General features: G+C 41.0%; 1 protein-coding gene across 1 annotated transcript; it reads left to right on the forward strand.

Annotated features, from left to right (window-relative positions):
* The first annotated feature begins 10198 nt into the window (after window positions 1-10198).
* On the forward strand, window positions 10199-11739 carry LOC124116119. Its single transcript, XM_046477347.2, has one exon. It carries the CDS (start codon window positions 10345-10347, stop codon window positions 11281-11283), a length of 939 nt encoding a protein of 312 aa, XP_046333303.2. The 5' UTR covers window positions 10199-10344; the 3' UTR covers window positions 11284-11739.
* The last annotated feature ends 9165 nt before the right edge of the window (window positions 11740-20904 follow it).

The following is a 20904-nucleotide window of genomic DNA, read 5'->3' on the forward strand; positions in this document are numbered from 1 at the left end:
CGGAACTACGTATCTTTCCGTACCTTCCCTCCTATGGTACTCAGCACAAATAAAAGTAAATCACAGAGAAAAATAAACTATCCTACAATCATATCCAGCAGCTTGTCTACCATAGCGAAATTGAGGAACGATGCATATTTCCGGACGGATATCCTGCAGCTTGTCGGCCATAACGAAATAGAGGAACGATGTATATTTCCGGACGTGTATCATGCTATGCTTCTCAGCACATATGCTATTCAATCTCCAGAGCTGTATGTTATACGTTGTCTTCTGAATAACAATGGTAGTTTTGGTTGTCAATTGCTTCATTCTAGAGAGAGAGAGATATATACACTATCATTTAGTGAATGTGCTTGCCTTCAACGACTGGTTGTGACAATAAATAAAGTTTAAAGGATAATTCAGCTTATTCATGTATACAACAACGGGCAAAGCGCGTGACATTGATTCATAACTATTTGCATACTCGTATATATAGAGTTTACCTTATACAGGTAGATATATATGAGAAGCACTATGTGCCAGGTCAGCACATAGTGATAGTATGGGGGTGTTGGTGCCCCAGAGCACCTAACCCTAGCTAGGCTAAGGGTTTTTTCGTCTCAGGGACCAAGGCCTATATATTCAAGATCGCCTGACATGGATTAAGTCATAAATATAACAACAGTAATTGTGCAGTGGTATAGTTGCACAGCTCGTTCGGGATGAGAGACAGTGAATGTACAATACGATGGGGATTAGCATCTTAAAGTAAGGGCAACTTTGTGATTCCAGACACGTAGATTGCCACTGTGTGCGTCATCATTAACTGTTAGATGAATGTATAAACGAGTGCTCGCATTCAAAGCGGTGTTTGAGGGACTGTTCTTTGAAACGGTAACATCAAAGAAAACCGATCAATTAAAGATGGAATTAGACGTTTTGAAGAGCCATTCCAAGACACTGCAACACAATTAAGAAAACTTTAAAAATATTATACATGTTGATGTTTGCATTAAAAAATATTCCGATCTAAGTTTACCCCAATGAAATACGGCAACTCGTTAGCAGCCTAATGTAGGAATGGCATTGACAGTAGTTGAACTGTAGTAACTGTAGAAAAGGCCCGGCTCATAAATTAGTATAACGGTACTTGAATTCATTAAACTTTACTCCATTATCGTTTCGAGTCATTGGGCTTACATTCCTACATGGAAAGTGAAAAACTTAAAATTTGACGTTTAATCCCAGCTCCTTTACTATGTGTGTAAGTATTTGACGGTCGTTCTCTGACAAGAAGAGTACCTCGGACTCATACTGTTTTGTTGCATTTGTACCATCACCACTGTTGTTTCTACAAACAGGTCAAAACAAAGATCTTCGGGCGGATGGATATTTCAGTGGACATTGTGCACAGAAGTGGGTAATTTACTGGAAGCACTTAGGGGGTTGTTAGACATTCGATAATTGCCACCAATCTCATTTCTATAATATAATCGGCCTCTCAGAGCACAGCCTAACGCTACTGAAACTTACGAGGCAATTATGCCAAGGGCGTCATTCCATTTGTCAAACCCCAGTGATACTTATGAAAGGAGACAATGTACGAAAGCAGCTTAATGCATTATTTAGATTTTAACGATTACGATTGTAAGATAAAGACATGTGGGTTTCGTCTGTGTAATGCCAAATGATTAAAGCGAACTCTTTAGAATTTACTTATATTATTGGAGAAACATAAAAGAGGGCAGGGACGAAAAACACCAATTATTTCTAACGTCTGTCATATTTATCAACTCGTTTCTACTAAAATATAGTTTATGTCGAGGGCCGTCATGGCGATGGCGTGGCGGAACGTACTGTCTGGGACGTTAACCTTTCAGTGACCCAGACAACGTGTCACACCACGTCTTTCCATGTCCGACCTAGCACACCACCCAACGTCTTTCCATGTCCGACAGAGCATACCACATTACGTCTTTCTATGTCCGACATATCACCCACCTTCTTTGCATGTCCGACATACCTCACGACGTATTTCTATGACATAGAATTCCACCTCACGTCTTTCAAGGACCGACTCAGCATACTACCCCACGTTTTTCTATGTCCATCCCCGACATAGCACACTGCGTATTTTCATGACCGACATAGCCTACCACCCCACGTCTTTCCATGTAATAGCGACACAGGTAGACATTGGGTGACGTGTAATAGGGGACACAGTGAGACATGGAGTGGCGTGTAATGGGGGACACAGTGAGACATGGAGTGGCGTGTAATAGGGGACACAGGTAGACATTGGGTTGCGTGTAATAGGGATCACCGGTAGACATGGAGTGGCGTGTAATAGGGGGCACAGTGAGACATGGAGTGGCGTGTAATAGGGGGACACAGTGAGACATGGAGTGGCGTGTAATAGGGGACACAGGTAGACATTGGGTGGCGTGTAATAGGGATCACCGGTAGACATGGAGTGGCGTGTAATAGGGGGCACAGTGAGACATGGAGTGGCGTGTAATAGGGGACAAAGTGAGACATCGGATGACGTGTAGAAGGGGACACAGGTTGACAATTGATGGCGGGTAATAGGGGACACAGTGAGACATGGAGCGGCGTGTAATAGGGGACACAGTGAGACATGGAGTGGCGTGTAATAGGGGACACAGTGAGACATGGAGTGGCGTGTAATAGGGGACACAGGTAGACATGGGATGACGTGTAGAAGGGGTCACAGGTTGACAATTGGTGGCGTGTAATAGGGGACACGGTGAGACATGGAGTGGCGTGTAATAGGGGACACAGGTAGGCATTGGGTGGCGTGTAATAGGGATCACCGGTAGACATGGAGTGGCGTGTAATAGGGGACACAGTGAGACATGGGATGACGTGTAGAAGGGGTCACAGGTTGACAATTGGTGGCGTGTAATAGGGGACGCAGTGAGACATGGGGTGGCGTGTAATAGGGGACACAGGTAGACATTTGGTGGCGTGTCATAGGGGACACAGTGAGACATGGAGTGGCGTGTAATAGGGGACACAGGTAGACATTTGGTGGCGTGTCATAGGGGACACAGTGAGACACGGAGAGGCGTGTAATAGGGGACACAGGTAGACATGGGATGACGTGTAAAAGGGGACACGGTGAGACATGGAGTGGCGTGTAATAGGGGACACAGGTAGACATTGGGTGGCATGTAATAGGGATCACCGGTAGACATGGAGTGGCGTGTAATAGGGGACACAGTGAGACATGGGATGACGTGTAGAAGGGGTCACAGGTTGACAATTGGTGGCGTGTAATAGGAGACGCAGTGAGACATGGAGTGGCGTGTAATAGGGGACACAGGTAGACATTTGGTGGCGTGTCATAGGGGACACAGTGAGACATGGAGTGGTGTGTAATAGGGGACACAGGTAGACATTTGGTGGCGTGTCATAGGGGACACAGTGAGACACGGAGAGGCGTGTAATAGGGGACACAGGTAGACATGGGATGACGTGTAATAGGGGACACGGTGAGACATTTGGTGGCGTGTAATAGGGGACACAGGTAGGCATTGGGTGGCGTGTAATAGGGATCACCGGTAGACATGGAGTGGCGTGTAATAGGGGACACAGTGAGACATGGGATGACGTGTAGAAGGGGTCACAGGTTGACAATTGGTGGCGTGTAATAGGGGACGCAGTGAGACATGGAGCGGCGTGTAATAGGGGACACAGGTAGACATTTGGTGGCGTGTCATAGGGGACACAGTGAGACATGGAGTGGCGTGTAATAGGAGACGCAGTGAGACATGGAGTGGCGTGTAATAGGGGACACAGTGAGACATGGGATGACGTGTAGAAGGGGTCACAGGTTGACAATTGGTGGCGTGTAATAGGGGACGCAGTGAGACATTTGGTGGCGTGTAATAGGGGACACAGTGAGACATGGAGTGGCGTGTAATAGGGGACGCAGTGAGACATGGAGTGGCGTGTAAAAGGGGGCACAGTGAGACATGGAGTTGCGTGTAATAGGGGACACAGTGCGACATGGGATGACATGTAGAAGGGGTCACAGGTTGACAATTGGTGGCGTGTAATAGGGGACATAGTGAGACATGGAGTGGCGTGTAATAGGGGACACAGTGCGACATGGGATGACATGTAGAAGGGGTCACAGGTTGACAATTGGTGGCGTGAAATAGGGACACAGGGAGTCAATTGGTGGCACGTATTAATGGTTGATAAACCATATATCTGACATGCACAAAATGTTTTCCCCTGAAACTTGGGTGTAGGATATGAACATAACTTGGAGTTATTCCCTTGAAGCCACACTGAATGAAGTAATGTGTTTCAGGAAGTTAGGTTTTGTGTGGATTATAGCTCGTGCTACCAACCACAAGTGCGATGCCAGACAGGCAGCTATCATGAAGCCGGTATATTTATTGGAAAATTCACTAATCAGGCAACCTCAGTGTTGTAACATATCAAATATCCTACAATATCGCCACTCCTAATCTATAGTATAGACCTTATTCCACCCAGTTTTGTTTATGTTAGGAATTCTATCCACCCCAGTTAACATTGGATAAGATGACATGCAATGTGCATTTTTTTTATTATCATTATCACAATGAAAGACGTGTACCATTGACAATAATATTTTCTGGTAAATTATTCAGTACTTAAAGGTGTACACCACCTCATTTCTCCTCCCGAAGGTATGTAGTTATCACACAAACGAGCACACACATACACACAAACGAGCACGCACGCATGCACACAAACACATATAGACATACGCTCACAAACACACACAAATTTACACACAATCATACAAACACATATACATATACAAGCACACACTTACAAACAGACACAATCAAACACACAAGCACACACACATACACACACACGAACAGACACAAAACCACACCGACATACACACACAGAAAATACACACAGTTAGATATGAAAAAGCATGTATTAACTAACCTGCCAGACAAATCGTGACTGTATGTTTATGGCTGACGTAGTTTTTTTAAGGCTGAGGGCAATCATGAACATAGTCCTTATTCCGTAAACCAAAGGCGAATATATTAGACATAATGTGTGTAAACACAGATGTAAACAAATGGCTTCGGTGTGGTGTCACTCGATTAAAGCACATATCAATAACATAAGCCTTAATGCGTTCTGATGGATTCCAATAGTCAACACAGGTGAGGTCTCATTGGGGACATACACATAGTCAGTACACAAGTGTTTAGGGTATTGGATATGTGTGCAGCACGGGCAAGCAATGTTGTCAATGCATGTCAGTGAGTAAAGAACACGTAATTTCAAGATGTGTCGGACGTCATCACATAGATTCTCTGAGTCTCCAGTGTGAACTATTGGAATCCATTAGAACGCAAACTCGTCACTTCTAATACACAACTGTACTAATTTAAAAACACAGACGGTGTTTAAAATCTGCACCGGTATAAGTTGGCACAATCCCAGCCTAACAGCCTTACACGTTACGCAACCAGCTTCTGTCTGCACAACGACTCCGCCTTTAAACCTTCGTCGAGGCACCGACGAAGGCATAGAAACTACAGTTCGGGGATTTCTCACAGAAGCATGGTTTTTTTGCTGCTTTAATTGTTTTAAGACGTCACCTTCAGCTTTAACAATTTCTGCTGACCCGCCCTCTTTGGGACAGAGGCATTAGACCATAAAGCTCTCAAGTGGCGACAAAGCGTGGAGGTAGGAGTAGGGGAAACCTCCGCTCGGATAGTCTTTCTTCCCAAGCGACTAGCCAAGGCTAAAAAGTGTGTTTCTCAACAAACTTTAATCCGATTCCACGGATTGGCATTTTAACTAACATCGGTAACAAGACCATGTTGGTAAGATGCAGCGTTTGCGCTTTAAAAAGATGTGCTGAAGAGATGAATACTAAGCGCCTAAGTGGTTAACTAGTTACCGCCTAAAAGGTAAGTTTAACAAAAACAGGAGGGAATCTAACATTTAAGATACATAAGAAAAGGATCCTTCCCTCAATATGGAACCTCACCTTGCATAATACTTTTCTTTCACTTATATGCACAGCACATAAGTATTGCCTATCTAGAACTATTTAATGAAATAATGGCTCTCTAGTGAAAGGATGGTGTCATTAAAACTTTAGAAATGAGCAGCTTTCATTTTAATTTTAGTTTTATACTTAAGACATTAATGTTAGATACCATGTCCTTTCCTGCACTGCAATATGATATTAAGCTTTAATAGTTTATGCATACTTGATATATGCAGTATATTTGTATTACGAGAGTGAAGTATGTTATATCCGTACAAAAATCTAAGATGTACTGATAAGTTGTGCTATGTGTCATGGGCTTTCTGCTACCCTGGTCGGAAGCCAATTTTACGTAACAGGTATTTCTTTTAAAAAACAATAAAAGAAAAAAAACAGAAAAAACTTTGGTACAACTGAATGTATTGGTGTATTAGTTAATGGAGATTTAATGTCAGGTTAATGCATCATTAAGTTTGATACAGCCGTGTCCACCATCAACGTGTTTCAATGTCTCCATACATTCAACATTTGTGGTTTTGTGGTTCTTGTGACATATATCTGTAGAACTCACAGTTCTCCAAACACACGGGGTATTTATATCATCACTATGTATATAAAATAAGTACGTTCTGTAAATGTCCATCACTTAATATAAAACTGGAGCCTCAAACACCCTAACATCTGTTTGCAGAGCAAACAAACTGTTAGCACAGGTGATTTCCCCGAATACGACACGATTAAGCATATCGGATATCCAAAGTTTTTGAGTATTAGTTCGGGAAGATCGATATGTATAGACCATCAATATCTTGTTCCAGTTGCTGGCCTGCACCTGAGCAGAGCGCACGTGTCATCGCGTACCATAGGAAACATCTGGTCGTAATACAGCACTAGAGGTTAGAGGGATCTCAGCCACCCAATGAAGACAGCGTGACAGCATAAAGGTTTGTTAATAGCCTCCATAAAACTGCATATATGGTATCCGCACTGTGAAATATGCTTTACAATATATAAATGTATGTTATATTACTAACTGTCTGAATTCATACATCCAATATTGTACATTTTTATGTGAAAGTAAAAAAAGCGAGTTATACCTTTCCATATTCATAAGAAATCGCTGCCAAAGGCCCTGTCTACGATTCCGTCTATATAATGAGCATGTGTTTATGAATCTCAAATGGATTTACATTTGATGACTTGCGTCTTACTGCAAAAGTGACATTATTGAGTTTAAAGTAGCTGGTACTGATGTATGCTGATTATCTATGTTATCATTTGTCAAATGTATTTTTCTTATTAATAAACTCACTTACATTAATATATTGATATTGAGAAAATACGTCTTCTAACAACCATGAATGGAGTAGTTTCAGGGGATATGTCTGGAAACCTTGTGTTTAATCAGGGCAATAATACCTAAAAGTGTAAGGGATTATGTATTTTCCCTGCGTTGATCAGACATTACATGTGTTCCTGAAAATGTCAGCGATTATTCATATTCGCTGATTTGACATATTCCATGTAACATGTACAAAATGACATTTGTGACAGATTGGTGAGGTACATAGCATGGCAACAAAGAAACACTTCCCTGTATTATGCAATGCGTGGCGGGTGGCGGTGCTCCCGATAGGGCACGACGTGCTTACCCTTTTCTCGAACACCTTGGCCCACTTGCACAAAGCGATCTTAGCGCTAAGATGATCGTAACTCCAATACTTTAACATAGGCTTACGTTAGTCTTAGCGCTAAGATCGCTTTGTGCAAGTGGGCCCTGGTGTTACCACTGATTTTCAGTGATCCAGTTATATACGTTTCACCATTATTTAGCCGTTTACGCTAATAGAATCTGTTTAGGCAGATAATCGAGACTTATTAAGCTCTAGCGTTGAGGTTTTATATATTATATTTGGCATATCATATGTATCAACATCACACCAGGGCCCACTTGCACAAAGCGATCTTAGCGCTAAGATGATCTTAACTCCCATACTTTAACATGGGCTTACAATAGTCTTAGCGCTAAGATCGTTTTGTGCAAGTGGGCCCTGGAGACACAGATATGGATGTCACCGGTGGGCAGTATACGCCCACCCTTTCGCGAACACCCGTGGCGTCACCATTACATGGTGAATACTTAACATATGCTTATGATATAGTCGGAATCACACAATGGACCCTGCTTTAAGTAGATATTTACCATGATTATGGAAATGTTTTTTTGTAGATTTTATTACAATATCGCTTCAAATATAAGTGAAATCTATGAGGACAGAAAAACGTAATCATTTTGTCATGAAACTCACACATGTGATTGTTGAGTTATGTTTATTGTGGGAGGTCTACAGTACATGCTATACAGTAATGGGTGTATGAAAAATTATGACGTAACATATTTGGAACTTCTCAGGTTCACAGCACGCAGTATGTGCAACGGACATATTAATAAGAATTATATTCATTTTCTACAGTGTTTCAATAAAAAATTCTATGTTTCCATATACCTTCCCGCCTCGATAAAGAGTTCATCTGAATTTTTAAAGTGCTATTCGAAATGTTTTTAGTGTTACATTTAATACATATTTCTTTTTTCAGAAACTGTTTTTAAAGAGGGAATTACTTGATAGTTTTTTTAATAATTATAAAGAACAATGCAAATTTTGAATGAACATACATTTCAAGGTCTGAGTAAAAGCATCCATGATGTGATCTGGCATATCCGTATAATGTCCTCTCCACATAGTACCACAATCCCATGAATAAAACTGATGTTTAGCAAAGATGCCCAGTTTTCTGTCCTTGTTGGTCGCAGTGTAATAGCATTTCTTTGGATATCTGGCTTCTGTATCTCAAGATAATACCTTTTGCGATATTTTGTATACGATACCTATCGCGAAACTTAATTCGCTAAAAGTTTGCATGAATTTGTATGTTTCATGGGGCTTAAACATTAAAAAGGCTTGAAACGTCCTGAACATTTGGTCTAATTTCAATCAATACTTTATTTTAGATACGACTGGAGTGTTAACACCAAACAGAAAAGACTAGAACAGATTTTCAGTCTTAAAACTGTGTACATTGTACAATGAAGATATAGAATGAACTAACAATGATAAAATTGTTTATTGAAATGTAGGTAGCCATTCCATTGTTGTTTTAAATGTTGTATATGTGAACCGATACCGTAATATAATATGAATCGAAACAGGTAAGTGTGTATCGTGTAGCGTATTATTCGAGAATATCATCTATGTATCAGGCAATCGTGACATCCCAAAGTTACAGGCATTTTAACTCATTTAGGTATTTTATCGTCTTTACCTTTGTAAATCTAGTTCATGAGTATCGTCCACATTCTCCGTAGATCTTTAAATTGGACGTACGAGATTTCCCACCAAGGAATCTTTTTCATGCATATAAATGTACTTTTTCTTTAACATTAAGCATTGTTGATTGTTCCGATATTCTGACTATTCCTTGCCAGAAGGGTGACAACAATGGCAATGACGGTAAGAATACGGATGGTAACGACAGTGAAGACAATTCAACTCTAACGATTCAGTACTTGATTTGTATGTGATTTGATTTACATGTGAATTATTTACATGTCGTGTTGTATTACTGACACCAAGTACACACGCACATGCATATAGACGCAGAGCTATGTTCTGTCACATTGATCGACACGACCGTTAACGGTGACCAAAAAAAATAAAATAATCTGATGTGGAAGAATATTTATAAAAGTGTTGGTTAAGCGTGTCTATAACGATGCCTACGTCATCTGTTCTTTCTTCTTCGTGCCTGACACAGTGTGTATACACAAATATGTGTATTTCCTAATGTTAACAATTCGGTGGTTGTTTCTATACATACAGGTACTGTGAGTATAAAACATATTTAAGAGTATTTTACGGCCGGTCTTGATCAAACATGTTGAGCGTTTCCTTTTTTTAAATAACAATCAATTGGGTACATTGTTTTGTGACTGAAGTGAGCATGTGTTCTGACCACTTGAGCAAAACTTTCGATTTATGTATCTGCTTTTCCTCTTCTCAGAAATGGAAACAACGTTTGCTATCACCGGCAGCAGCTCCAGCATGTTCATCAACGGAAGTGACAACGGTCAGTTTACATCAGATGTCACCACGGCGATGGATCTGACCAACACAACGCATGGATACACATCCCCCTCTGAAGGTCTTCTTGGCCAACCGTTAATCAGCGCAGGGACCAAGGACCTTGTTCTTGAGGTGGTGAACTGTGGCTTCCTGCCTACTGTTTGTTTGTTTGGGATTGTCGGGAACATCATGAGCTTTGTAGTCCTGTGCGTGCAAGGCTCCAAGGAGAGAGTCAATGTCATCCTGTTTGGAATGGCAGTTTCAGATACTTTGTTTCTTGTAACGGCACTGATGAGGAAATTAAACTGTCTTGTGTCCAAAGTCGATGCTTTTGCTGCTGATGATCTCAGTACAATCATGAAATCCCACGTTCTGGTTCTCAATATCCTTTTTGGGCGGATAACGACACTCTTGATCATGCTGATAGCCATCGAACGCTTCATAGCAGTGTATTTACCCCTGAAAGCTCATTATCTGCTCACGCCACGGCGTATGATAGTCGCAGTAACCATCCTTTATATTTCTGCAACCACAGCTATGGCCCCGGCTCTAAATCTCTATGAAACAGTCTGGGTGTACAACAGCCAACAAAACAGAACAGTGCCGTTTCTGAAACCAACCCAGTTCAATCTGGACAATTTGGATTTTTTCAGTTTCTATCTTGATCAGTTTCTGAACTTTGTGTTCCGGTACATTCCATTGTTTCTGGTGTGCCTGTTCACTGCGCTTGTGGTGTCCAAGTTGAAGCGCAGCGCGTCATGGAGACGTAGGATCTCTTCCACTGTAGACAAGGTCAAGGACGACGACCGCACCACCAGCATGCTGCTCCTCGTCAACGCCATCTACCTCATCTGTGTAATCCCAGGGACAATAACAATTACCGTAAGGTTCATCGTCCCTGAATTCGACTTCCAAGGACGATATGCAAACACCTTTAATCTGATCGGAGGTTTTATTTTGCTCTTTGAGTCCTGCAACTCATCTGTCAACTTCATTGTATATATGGCAATGAGCAGACGGTTCTCGGCCACGTACAAGAGAGTGTTCTTGTGTAGAAGGATGCCGGTATTTAAATACGGAGAAAGTCAAGTTACTCATCTCCCCAGCTCATCCGGCTCAGCACCGTGAAACGCAAGGAACGGGTATTGGTGTCATCCTGTCTCAACCCCTCAATCTAGTGCGTATGGCTGTACGCCGCTTCAGAAACATTTCAGAAATATCACGTCAGGGGACTAACTCGGGTCTTCCGCGTGACGAGCGACCCCACACCAACAAGACATACAATTGATGCAGAACAGCTGATGTATTTTTTAGGAACAATGTGTCCTCAATTGTTCAGTATGATTAAGGAGTGGTGAATCTGCCTTAAAGACTGTGATAAGATACTTTACGTTAAGTAAACGTTGCACAAGCACTTGATAATGATGCGACGGAAATAACACTAATGCATAGTATCGTGGAGCCTTTCAGGGTTAGCCAGACTAACTCATGAACGTGGCACTTGTGTTTCACAGTTTGTATGTCAGTACTTATCACACTGTTCTTGAATTAATTACATATGCATTGTATGTTTGTTCGTATGTTTGTTCGTATGTTTGTTTGTTTGTTTGTTTGTTTGTTTGTTTGTTTGTTGCACTCAGGTTTATGGCGGCCTCTTGTAAATAAGCGAATCTGAACCAGACAAACCAGTGATTGCTGCTGTGGAACGATCCACACAGTAGGATTACGATGACACGCAGTAAACTTATTTTGATATACTTCAGTGTGAAAGACTTAATTTTCCGAAGTTGAGAAATGTGATATTTTCGAGGCAAAGCACTGTTATTGTTACTTGGCCAGCGTGTATTCTTTGGCTTCCAACAAAGGTCTCGTAGATTTCGCAAACACGAAACTACTTCGCAAATAGAAGGGGTGGTGAACCGTCCCTGCGTGTTAGGTGGGGGAAATTTACGTTTCAAGGTTTTACATTTGTAAAAACAACTACAGAAATAGTATATAAAAGATAGGATATTCCGTGTGTCTCATGAAATATCATGTTTCTCTCTTCTCGTGAGGGAGGATAAGGAGATATTTTTACTCAAGGCTTCGCTACTCGTCAAAAAAATCACGACACTGCTCATAAGGTTTACCTTTAATCAGCTACGTGCAAGTAAATGGTGGGATGAAGGGTAGTCCTCCTTACCGTTGTGTTTTAAAACATAATGTTGTTAATACCAGTATTGATGCCATACCAGTGCCAACCACAACCCCTGGTCTAGTGGTAGAGCGTCCGGAAGGTCCGGGGTTCGATCCCCGGCCGCGTCATACCAAAAGACGTTAAAAGATGGTACTTGTCGTTACCCTGCCTGGCGCTCCGCATTAAGGGGCTAAAACAAGGACTGGTCGGCTTGGAGTCAGTATACTGTGTCTGAGTGAGGTATTCATGTTGAACTGCGGCATGGTGTCTCAGTGAGCTAGCACTATAAATCGGCATTAGTCCGGACTAGTACAAGCAGCAACACACACACGCACGCACGCAGGCACGCACGCAGGCACGCAAGCACGCACGCACGCACACGCACGTCGCTATATAAGTGCAATAATCTTGGACGCGACGTTAAAACCAATTTCACCTCACCTCACCTCACCATACCAGTGTCATATAACCCTACTAATTATTTGAACATACTGCCTCTGTGTCATCTCTTTCTTTGTCATTCCCTGCTCGGACATAACTTGGATGCCTGGCCAATACTGTATCAGTGAATTAAATAAAAAAATTATTCAAACTTTAGTCATCTAGTATTTGAGATATGGGTGATTATTTCGTCCTTGACATATAAAAACATCTGATATCTGATCTAACTGTTGACAAGCAACCGACAATACACCAGGGCGTTAATATGACAACCACATTAATGTAGAGATTGGAGTAGTTTAATACTTATTCTAGCCTTGAAATCGTGTTCTGATGTTATGTATCCGCCGTGCAAACACTGATAACAGGCCGAGAGGTAACATATATAATTCACACAACGGCGTCATTGATCGGATGCATGCAATCGCTGTTACACTCACTATTAAGTGTGCGATAGCGTTTTCTTCATTAACAGAGTGAAGTGCTTTATATTGATTGACTACAAGGTGTTGATTGGAAGATTGCGGTATTGTGTTCCTCTGTTTTTCTATTGTCTGGGCACTGTTATGGCATAAAACAACCTTATATAAGGACAAATTACTACTTCTTGTGGTGTCATGGTATCTTTTGACACTGATGTGTCTGGTTCCCTCGGCAACAACATGCATAGCAGGACTGTAATAAAGCCTGGGATGTTCTGAAGCAATGACACTGTTGAAATAATTCCAAAGGTTTTACATTTGATTAGATTCGTACACGTGAATAGTAGTCCTGAAAACCAAAGTTCTGTTAAAATATCTTGCTGTCATTACTGTAGCGGTATATCTAGAGCGCACAGAGTTGCCTCCCTTGTCAATCTCTTTAAAATCAGATCTTAGTTCTCGCTACCACTAAACAAAGATCTGAGCACATCCCATTAGGAGTCACGTCAGAACGACCTTTCATCCGACCAATCAGAGCATCGTTTACCAGATTATGAAAGTGACAGTCGGAATGTGATGCAACCTCGAAAACTTTAACTCTGAACGATAGTTACGGGTTTAACGACTGAATCTATACAATCTAGACCATCTATTAGCCATTCCAGAATGTTCTTTTGTTCAGGTTTCAAATTTGTAATCGAGAATTTGTCAAAATACGTTTCCAAGCGTTGTCGACAGTTTGAAATTAGTGCCGTAAAGCACGAGAAAGCTTCCTTCTGATTGGTCATTCCATTGGTCGGTCAAAGTTCGCGCAAGGTCGGTCTGACGTGACCCGTAATGGGATGTCCTCAGATCTTTGTTTAGCGGTAGCGAGAACTGAGGTCTGATTTTAATGAGATTGCCTCCCTTGTATGATTGTTGAGGAAACAGCGTCAAGTTTCTCCTTACTCTAAATAATCTAACCAACAGTTAACAAACGTAACATGGTGTCAGAGCGGGATCAAAATCAACCCAAAGAATTTCTCAATCGAAGAAATTAAGCAAGTATTCAATCGAAATACTGTTAAATTCGAAACAGCGTGGGCCGCTACACGTGATTCAGTTTTCGTGCATTGACTTTCATGAAGTTTTATCTCATTTCAAAAAGGTACATCTGTGAATTATGTGACTTTGTGTGCAAATTATTATCAATATTTGCCATTACTGACCGATTTTGATGCTTTCACGATTGTCATAGGTGAATTTCAAGTAGAACTCTGTTCGATGTTCGGGGCGGTCGGGTAGCCTAGTGGTTAAAGCGTTCGCTCGTCACACCGAAGACCCGGGTTCGATTCCCGACATGGTTACAATGTGTGAAGCCAATTTATGGTGTTCCCCGCCGTGATATTGCTGGAATATTGCTAAAAGCGGCGTAAAACCATACTCACTCACTGTTCGATTTTCAAATCTAGACTTGCTGAGGCTCCTGTAGCAATATTTTAATACAAGCAAGTACAGAACTGAAATTAACTATGGCCGAAGGTGAAGAAGCTGCACTGAAGAGAATTTATATGCCTTCTGCAATTCCATTGGCCCCTAAACTTCAATTAAAGGGGAATTTAGCATCGAATTGGAAGAGATTCAAGCGTGGTTGGGATAACTATGAGATTGAACAGAGACTTGTAATGAAAACAAAGGACTTAGAACAGCGACATTGTTAACTGCAATTGGTTCGGATGCACTTGAAGTTTTTGATGGTTTCCAATTTGAATATGAAGAAGCCAAAGCTGATATTGATATTGTTGTGCAGAAATTTGAATCATTTTGTGTTGGTGCTACAAATGAGACATTTGAACGCTATCTGTTCAAGAAGAGAGACCACGAGAATGGTGAAAGTATCGATGCATATGTGGCTGCTCTTCGTTCATGGGCCAAGTCCTGCAATTATGGAGCTTTGATAAATTCTCTAATCGAAGACAGAATTGTCATCGGAATTTCAAATACCAGTACCAGGAAAAGTTATTATAGACTTCTGATTTGAATCTGGAGAGGTGAATATCAATATGCAGAGCTTGTGAAACAACAGATCAACGGCTCAAGTCGATGAAGAATGAACAAGTTTCACATGTCAGTAGTGAAACTCACAGCAAAAGGCCTTCCAGGAAACCTGTGAGAAACGAACAGTCAAAATCAAAATCAAGTCTACAACGGGATGAAATTTCTGACTGCAGATATTGTGATAGATCACATGACAGAGATAGAGACATGGGTCCAGCCTTTGGCAACACATGCTTTTATAGCAAGGGTGTGGATCATTTTGAACTGAAGTGCAAGCTGAAAAGTAAAAGACAAGGTCAAAACGTCAAAGTAAACAGAGACAGAATGTCAGTGCAGCCAATGCTGATGATTATGACTCGGACAGTGAGTCAAATGAGTATGCTCTGAGTGTTGAAGAATCTGTCTCCATGGTGAATGGCACTCCATAGAAGAGACTATTTGCTGATATGACAATGATGAAGATGATCAAGTTTCAGCTTGATTGTGGAGCTACGATCAATGCTATGTCACAGTCACTGTATAACTCCCTCTATGTCAACAGACCTGACGAACTGAATAAATATGACACTCCACTGGTGATGTACAACAATTCAGAAATGAAAACAGTTGGCAGGAAGAAACTGTGGGTCAAGAATCCTAAGACTAATGATAAATATTAGCTCGAGTTTATCATTCTGAAAGATGAAGTGAGACCAGTTCTAGGATATCAAGCCATACAAGAAATGAATCCCCTTACTGTCAATGTTGAGAACATCCTATCTGTGTCAGGAGATGGTCTACAGTCAAAGATCATGACTCTATGAAAGCTGTGTTTGAAAGATGCAGGTCAAAAGGCATCAAATTGAACTTTCAGAAAACGAAGCTGAAGAAAACTGAGGTATTCTACTTAGGACATGTGATATCTGCTGAAGGTTTGAAAGCAGATCCATCAGAGGTTGAAATGCCCGTTCCATCAGACAAACAAGGTATCCAGCGTCTGTTGGGACTCACTAACTTTGTCCAGATATTTGCACCACAACTGTCGGAAGCAACTGCACCATTCAGAGAGCTGCTCAAAGCTGATGTTGCTTTCAAGTGGACTGATGACATTCACACTAGATACTTAAATGAAGTGAAGCAGATCTTGTCCTCCCCACCTGTCCTGAAATACTTCAATCCAGAATTGGATACAGTTGTTCAATGTGACGCTTCTGACAGAGGTCTGGGAGCGTGCCTACTTCAGAACAACCAACCAGTCATGTATGCATCAAAAGCTCAAATTGAAAAAGAGCTTCTGGCTATCGTGTTTGGTATGGAGAAATTTGACAACTATGTGTATGGGAGACATGTTCTTGTGGAATCAGACCACAAACCGCTAGAGACTATCATGAATAAAAGTCTACTCACTGCTCCTAAACGACTCCAAAGAATGATGCTATGCTTACAGAGATACGACTTTGAGGTACTCTACAAGAAGGGTACCCTGATGGTCTGATACCCTCGAGCTTATCTGCCACAGAAATCTCAGCATCAAAGTCATGATGATCAGAGAGTCATGTCCATCTATGAACGTTCTGAAATGGAAGTTGATATTGAATCAATAAATATGGTTCATTACCTTCAAGTGTCATCAAATACATACTAATCATATATATGTAGGAATACAGGGTTGCCTAAGAAGAGGTCGTGAAGCTGTATTCTGGTCCAACATGAGCAAGGATGTCGCGGAAAACATTAGCAAGTGTGACATCTGTGCAGTGTATAGTGACAATCAACAGAAAGAACCTTTGATCAACCATGACCAACCATGGGAAAAAGTTGGCACGGACTTGTTTGGTTTCGAGGGAAAAGATTACCTCATCACAGATCATTATTCTGATTTCTTTGAAGTGGATTGACTGTTCGACAAAACTGCTTCAACAGTCATCAAGTTATTCAAATAACACTTCTCACGACATGGCATTCCAACTGAAGTTTTTTCAGACAATGGACCTCCATTTGGTTTCAAAGCCTTTGCTCAGTTCTCAAAGAACTATGACTTCAAGCACACGACTAGTTCTCCCCATTATTCTCAGTCGAATGGAAAAGCGGAAATGACTCATGAACAAGTCAAAGAAAGCTGGTACAGATCAACATCTTGCTCTTCTTGATTGGAGGAACACTCCTTCTGACCAAATAGGAAGTTCACCTGTTCAGCGTTTGTTCAGTAGAAGAACACGTACTTTGATCAGTATGTCGTCCAAGCAGGCTGTGCCTAAAACTGCGAAGTCAGTATCCAAGAAACTTAGTCAGAGAAAGACTTAGCAAGAAGATACTATAGTCAACATGTGAAGCCACTACCAGATCTACAAACTGGTGTTCTCAAGCCTTTTGGAGGAAGAAAGGAATGGGCCACTGCTATGGTCAGAAACAAAGTTGGTATCAGATCATTCCAAATTGAAACAGTAGAAGATACACAGCACAGGCGAAATCATAAACACCTTCGCGGTCCAAAATCACTTGACTTTCAACCATATGTTCATCATGATCAAATTGAACATCGTCCAACAGAACCAAAACATTCATCAGTTCCTGTACAACAGTCAAGACCTCAACAATCAAGATCTGAACTGTCAAGACCTCAACAGAGTGCCAAGTCCAGACAAAGACTAGAAGTGGCAGAGTTGTAAAGCCCCCTGCATATCTCAAAAACTTTGTGCCAAAATAGCAGTGTAGTGTTAAGACAGTGATCCATGTGTTCAATTCAGTTATAATTCATAGTTTTTAGTGTTTAACATTGTTATTTGAGTTTGTGTTCAGTGACTCAGCATAATGCTTCATTGGAAAATGTATCAGTGATATTGTGTTGACATTTTCAAATTGGGATACGAACATTCTTTTATTTCAGATTTCAGGTATCAATATTTCAAAGATCAAAAGACTCTACATTTTGATCATTTTGAATGATTTATTGATGTTTTTTATTTCATGTTCAAATGATGTGTGTTGACCCTATATATCCCAACATTGATGATGATCAATGTAACAGTTTTATCTTATAGAGGGGAGATGTAGCGGTATATCTAGAGCGCACAGAGTTGCCTCCCTTGTATGATTGTTGAGGAAACAGCGTCGAGTCGAGAAATGTGTTTCTCTTTACTCTAAATAATCTAACCAGCAGTTTACAAACGTAACAATTACCAGTATCATAACCCATGACAATTATTTGAGGATACTGGCTGTATACACATTCGATAGGCTACATAAACTCCAACGAGTCGAATGATTTTGTAAGTATTATTCCATTTTGTCTTTCACTATAAATTTGGTATCATCCAAAACAAAACTTTCAAAACTCTGGACTGAGGTTGTACTTCCCCAGCGCCTATAAATAGTCTTTATAGAAAAAGTTACAGAAATCATTTAAAGGTATATGAAGAAAATACACTATTCAATTACTGACACGATTGTTATGTAAACATATCTGAAATATGACATACGTCCATTTAGCTGTTGGCTACAATTTTATTCATCGGAGCAGGTCATGCAAACAAAAAGAAAAAAAACACCATTTCAATAACCATAATAAAACTCCAAAAGAAGAGTACGATTCCGACTACATCATGAGCATGTGTTCGTGCATTATTATGAAATAGTGTGGATGTCAGCATGAGATGGAAGAAGTTTCATGACACGACGGGGGTACGGGTGGCGCACGGATTCGCTGTGCAGAGTTGCATCCCCTGGGCACGCCAGAAACCTATGCTTGTGGGTTCGAATCCCGGTTCCCCCCATTATGTTTCTTAGTTGGTCAACATCATACCCGTGCTCGTGGGTTTCACCGAAGTGCTAAACGTCTGAGTGCTGCATCACTTCGGGCTTTCCTCCCACATTAAGCTGACACGCCGTGATATAACTGGAATACTGTTAAAAGCAGCGCCCAACTCACTCACTCACTCACTCATGACACGTCGATGGAAACCCTATGCTTAAAGTATCATCACATAATTATAGTTTAATGACGGCTTTGTACAACAATTGGTTGTTTTCTTGTTTCATTTTTAGCCACCATCAAACATTGTTGTCTACTTTATTTTGCCCGGCAGTTTATATAAAGGTGATAAAAGGTGTTCGTGAATAGGTTAGCGTATCCTGCCCCACCTGTAGCGCCCGTCACACATACATGCAAAGGCAAGTCACTTTTCACCTGACAAAGACACGAGAATATATGGTACAAGTCCAAATAAAGAATTCCATCCATCATCTTTATCACTCGTGTCAAATTTGGACATGTTTTCGAAAGCTTTACTGAGGCGTTGAATGAGCAAGAGTCGGATACCGCTGTTTAACATTTGAGAAAGAGCATACTCGATTGTACCTGTTGTGAAATATAGACACCAGAGACTGGAGTTGCTGGAATATTGCTCGACATTAAGGGAAAGTTGACAATTGAAAAACTGAAGTCATCCCTCTTGTCAAACAGTCCTGTGGGTAGTATATTGTACCTCTGAATATTTATGGATGAATCTAAATATGAAACTGATAAGGCAGTTTCACTGGTCTCATTTATTTCTAGTTTAGGTGAGTAAATCAGTGAAAGGTACATGGCTATTTCACAGTGTTGAATGATATCAGATCATAGATATACCTGAACCTTAAGTTCAACTTCTTGGCCAAATTCTCTTGTTTTGACTTTCTTAAGCCGAGAATAAACAGATCAGATAAAAAGGGAGCACAATTGGTTCCCATGGGGATACCTACTTCTTGCCTAAATGACTTATTCCTAAATTTCACATAGACAGGAGGAAGTCCAACATTTCACATATTGTTTATTCAGTGAACAACAAATTACATTTGCTTTCATTTTTAAAAATTGTCCTGAACCTCTGAAGATTACTTATCTATGGTCTTCACGTTCAGTAACAAATGCCCAATGGATCAAGTGTCTAAAATGTATCGTGGGGGATAGTTGTGTACAATGCTGAAAAATCAAATGTTTACACAGAATAGAATTTGGTTCTTTACTGAGTTTGCATAAATTCAAGCAAAGCCTTTGCGTTATTGAGTCTCTCCAGCCAACGTACTGCCGACGTCAATGTATTGAGTATGTTTCCGGCATCCCCAACTCAGCCATGGCCACAAGAACGAACGAAGGCCAAATGATACCACCATTCATCTGGGAGATTTGTTGCCTCTCCTTCAGGAAATATTATAGCTACACATAGTAAGAACAAGACCTTACTCGGTGCCACTGAAAGAACTCGAACGACTACAGCAACGTTTGCTGATAGGTCCCCGAACAGTAAGTGCATATAGTTTAGATCAGAGAGTATAGTTCTTGATATTGCTTTGCTGGGTTTGGCCAGACAGGAAAAAGACTCCACTAAATCAAACAAAGACAGCATGTTCTTGAATTTGAAATCTGCAAACTAAGGAATTGATGCCTTAACGTTTAGTAACATTCACAGATAAACATCAGTTTCACGAATTGTACTACAATATTTCATATATGAGGAACCACCATTAGTTTCATTTTCTCATATGAGGACCGCCTCCGTGGTCTAGTGGTAGAGCGTCCGCCCGGAGAGCGGAAGGTCCGGGGTTCAATCCCCGACCGCGTCATACCAAAAGACGTTTAAAGATGGTACTTGGTGTTACCCTGTCTGGCGCTCGGCATTAAGGGGCTAAAAACAAGGACTGGTCGGCTCGGAGTCA

This window comes from Haliotis rufescens, unplaced genomic scaffold (assembly GCF_023055435.1).
Source record: "Haliotis rufescens isolate VD_foot unplaced genomic scaffold, xgHalRufe1.0.p SCAF_4, whole genome shotgun sequence".
NCBI classification, from domain to species: Eukaryota; Metazoa; Mollusca; class Gastropoda; order Lepetellida; family Haliotidae; genus Haliotis; species Haliotis rufescens.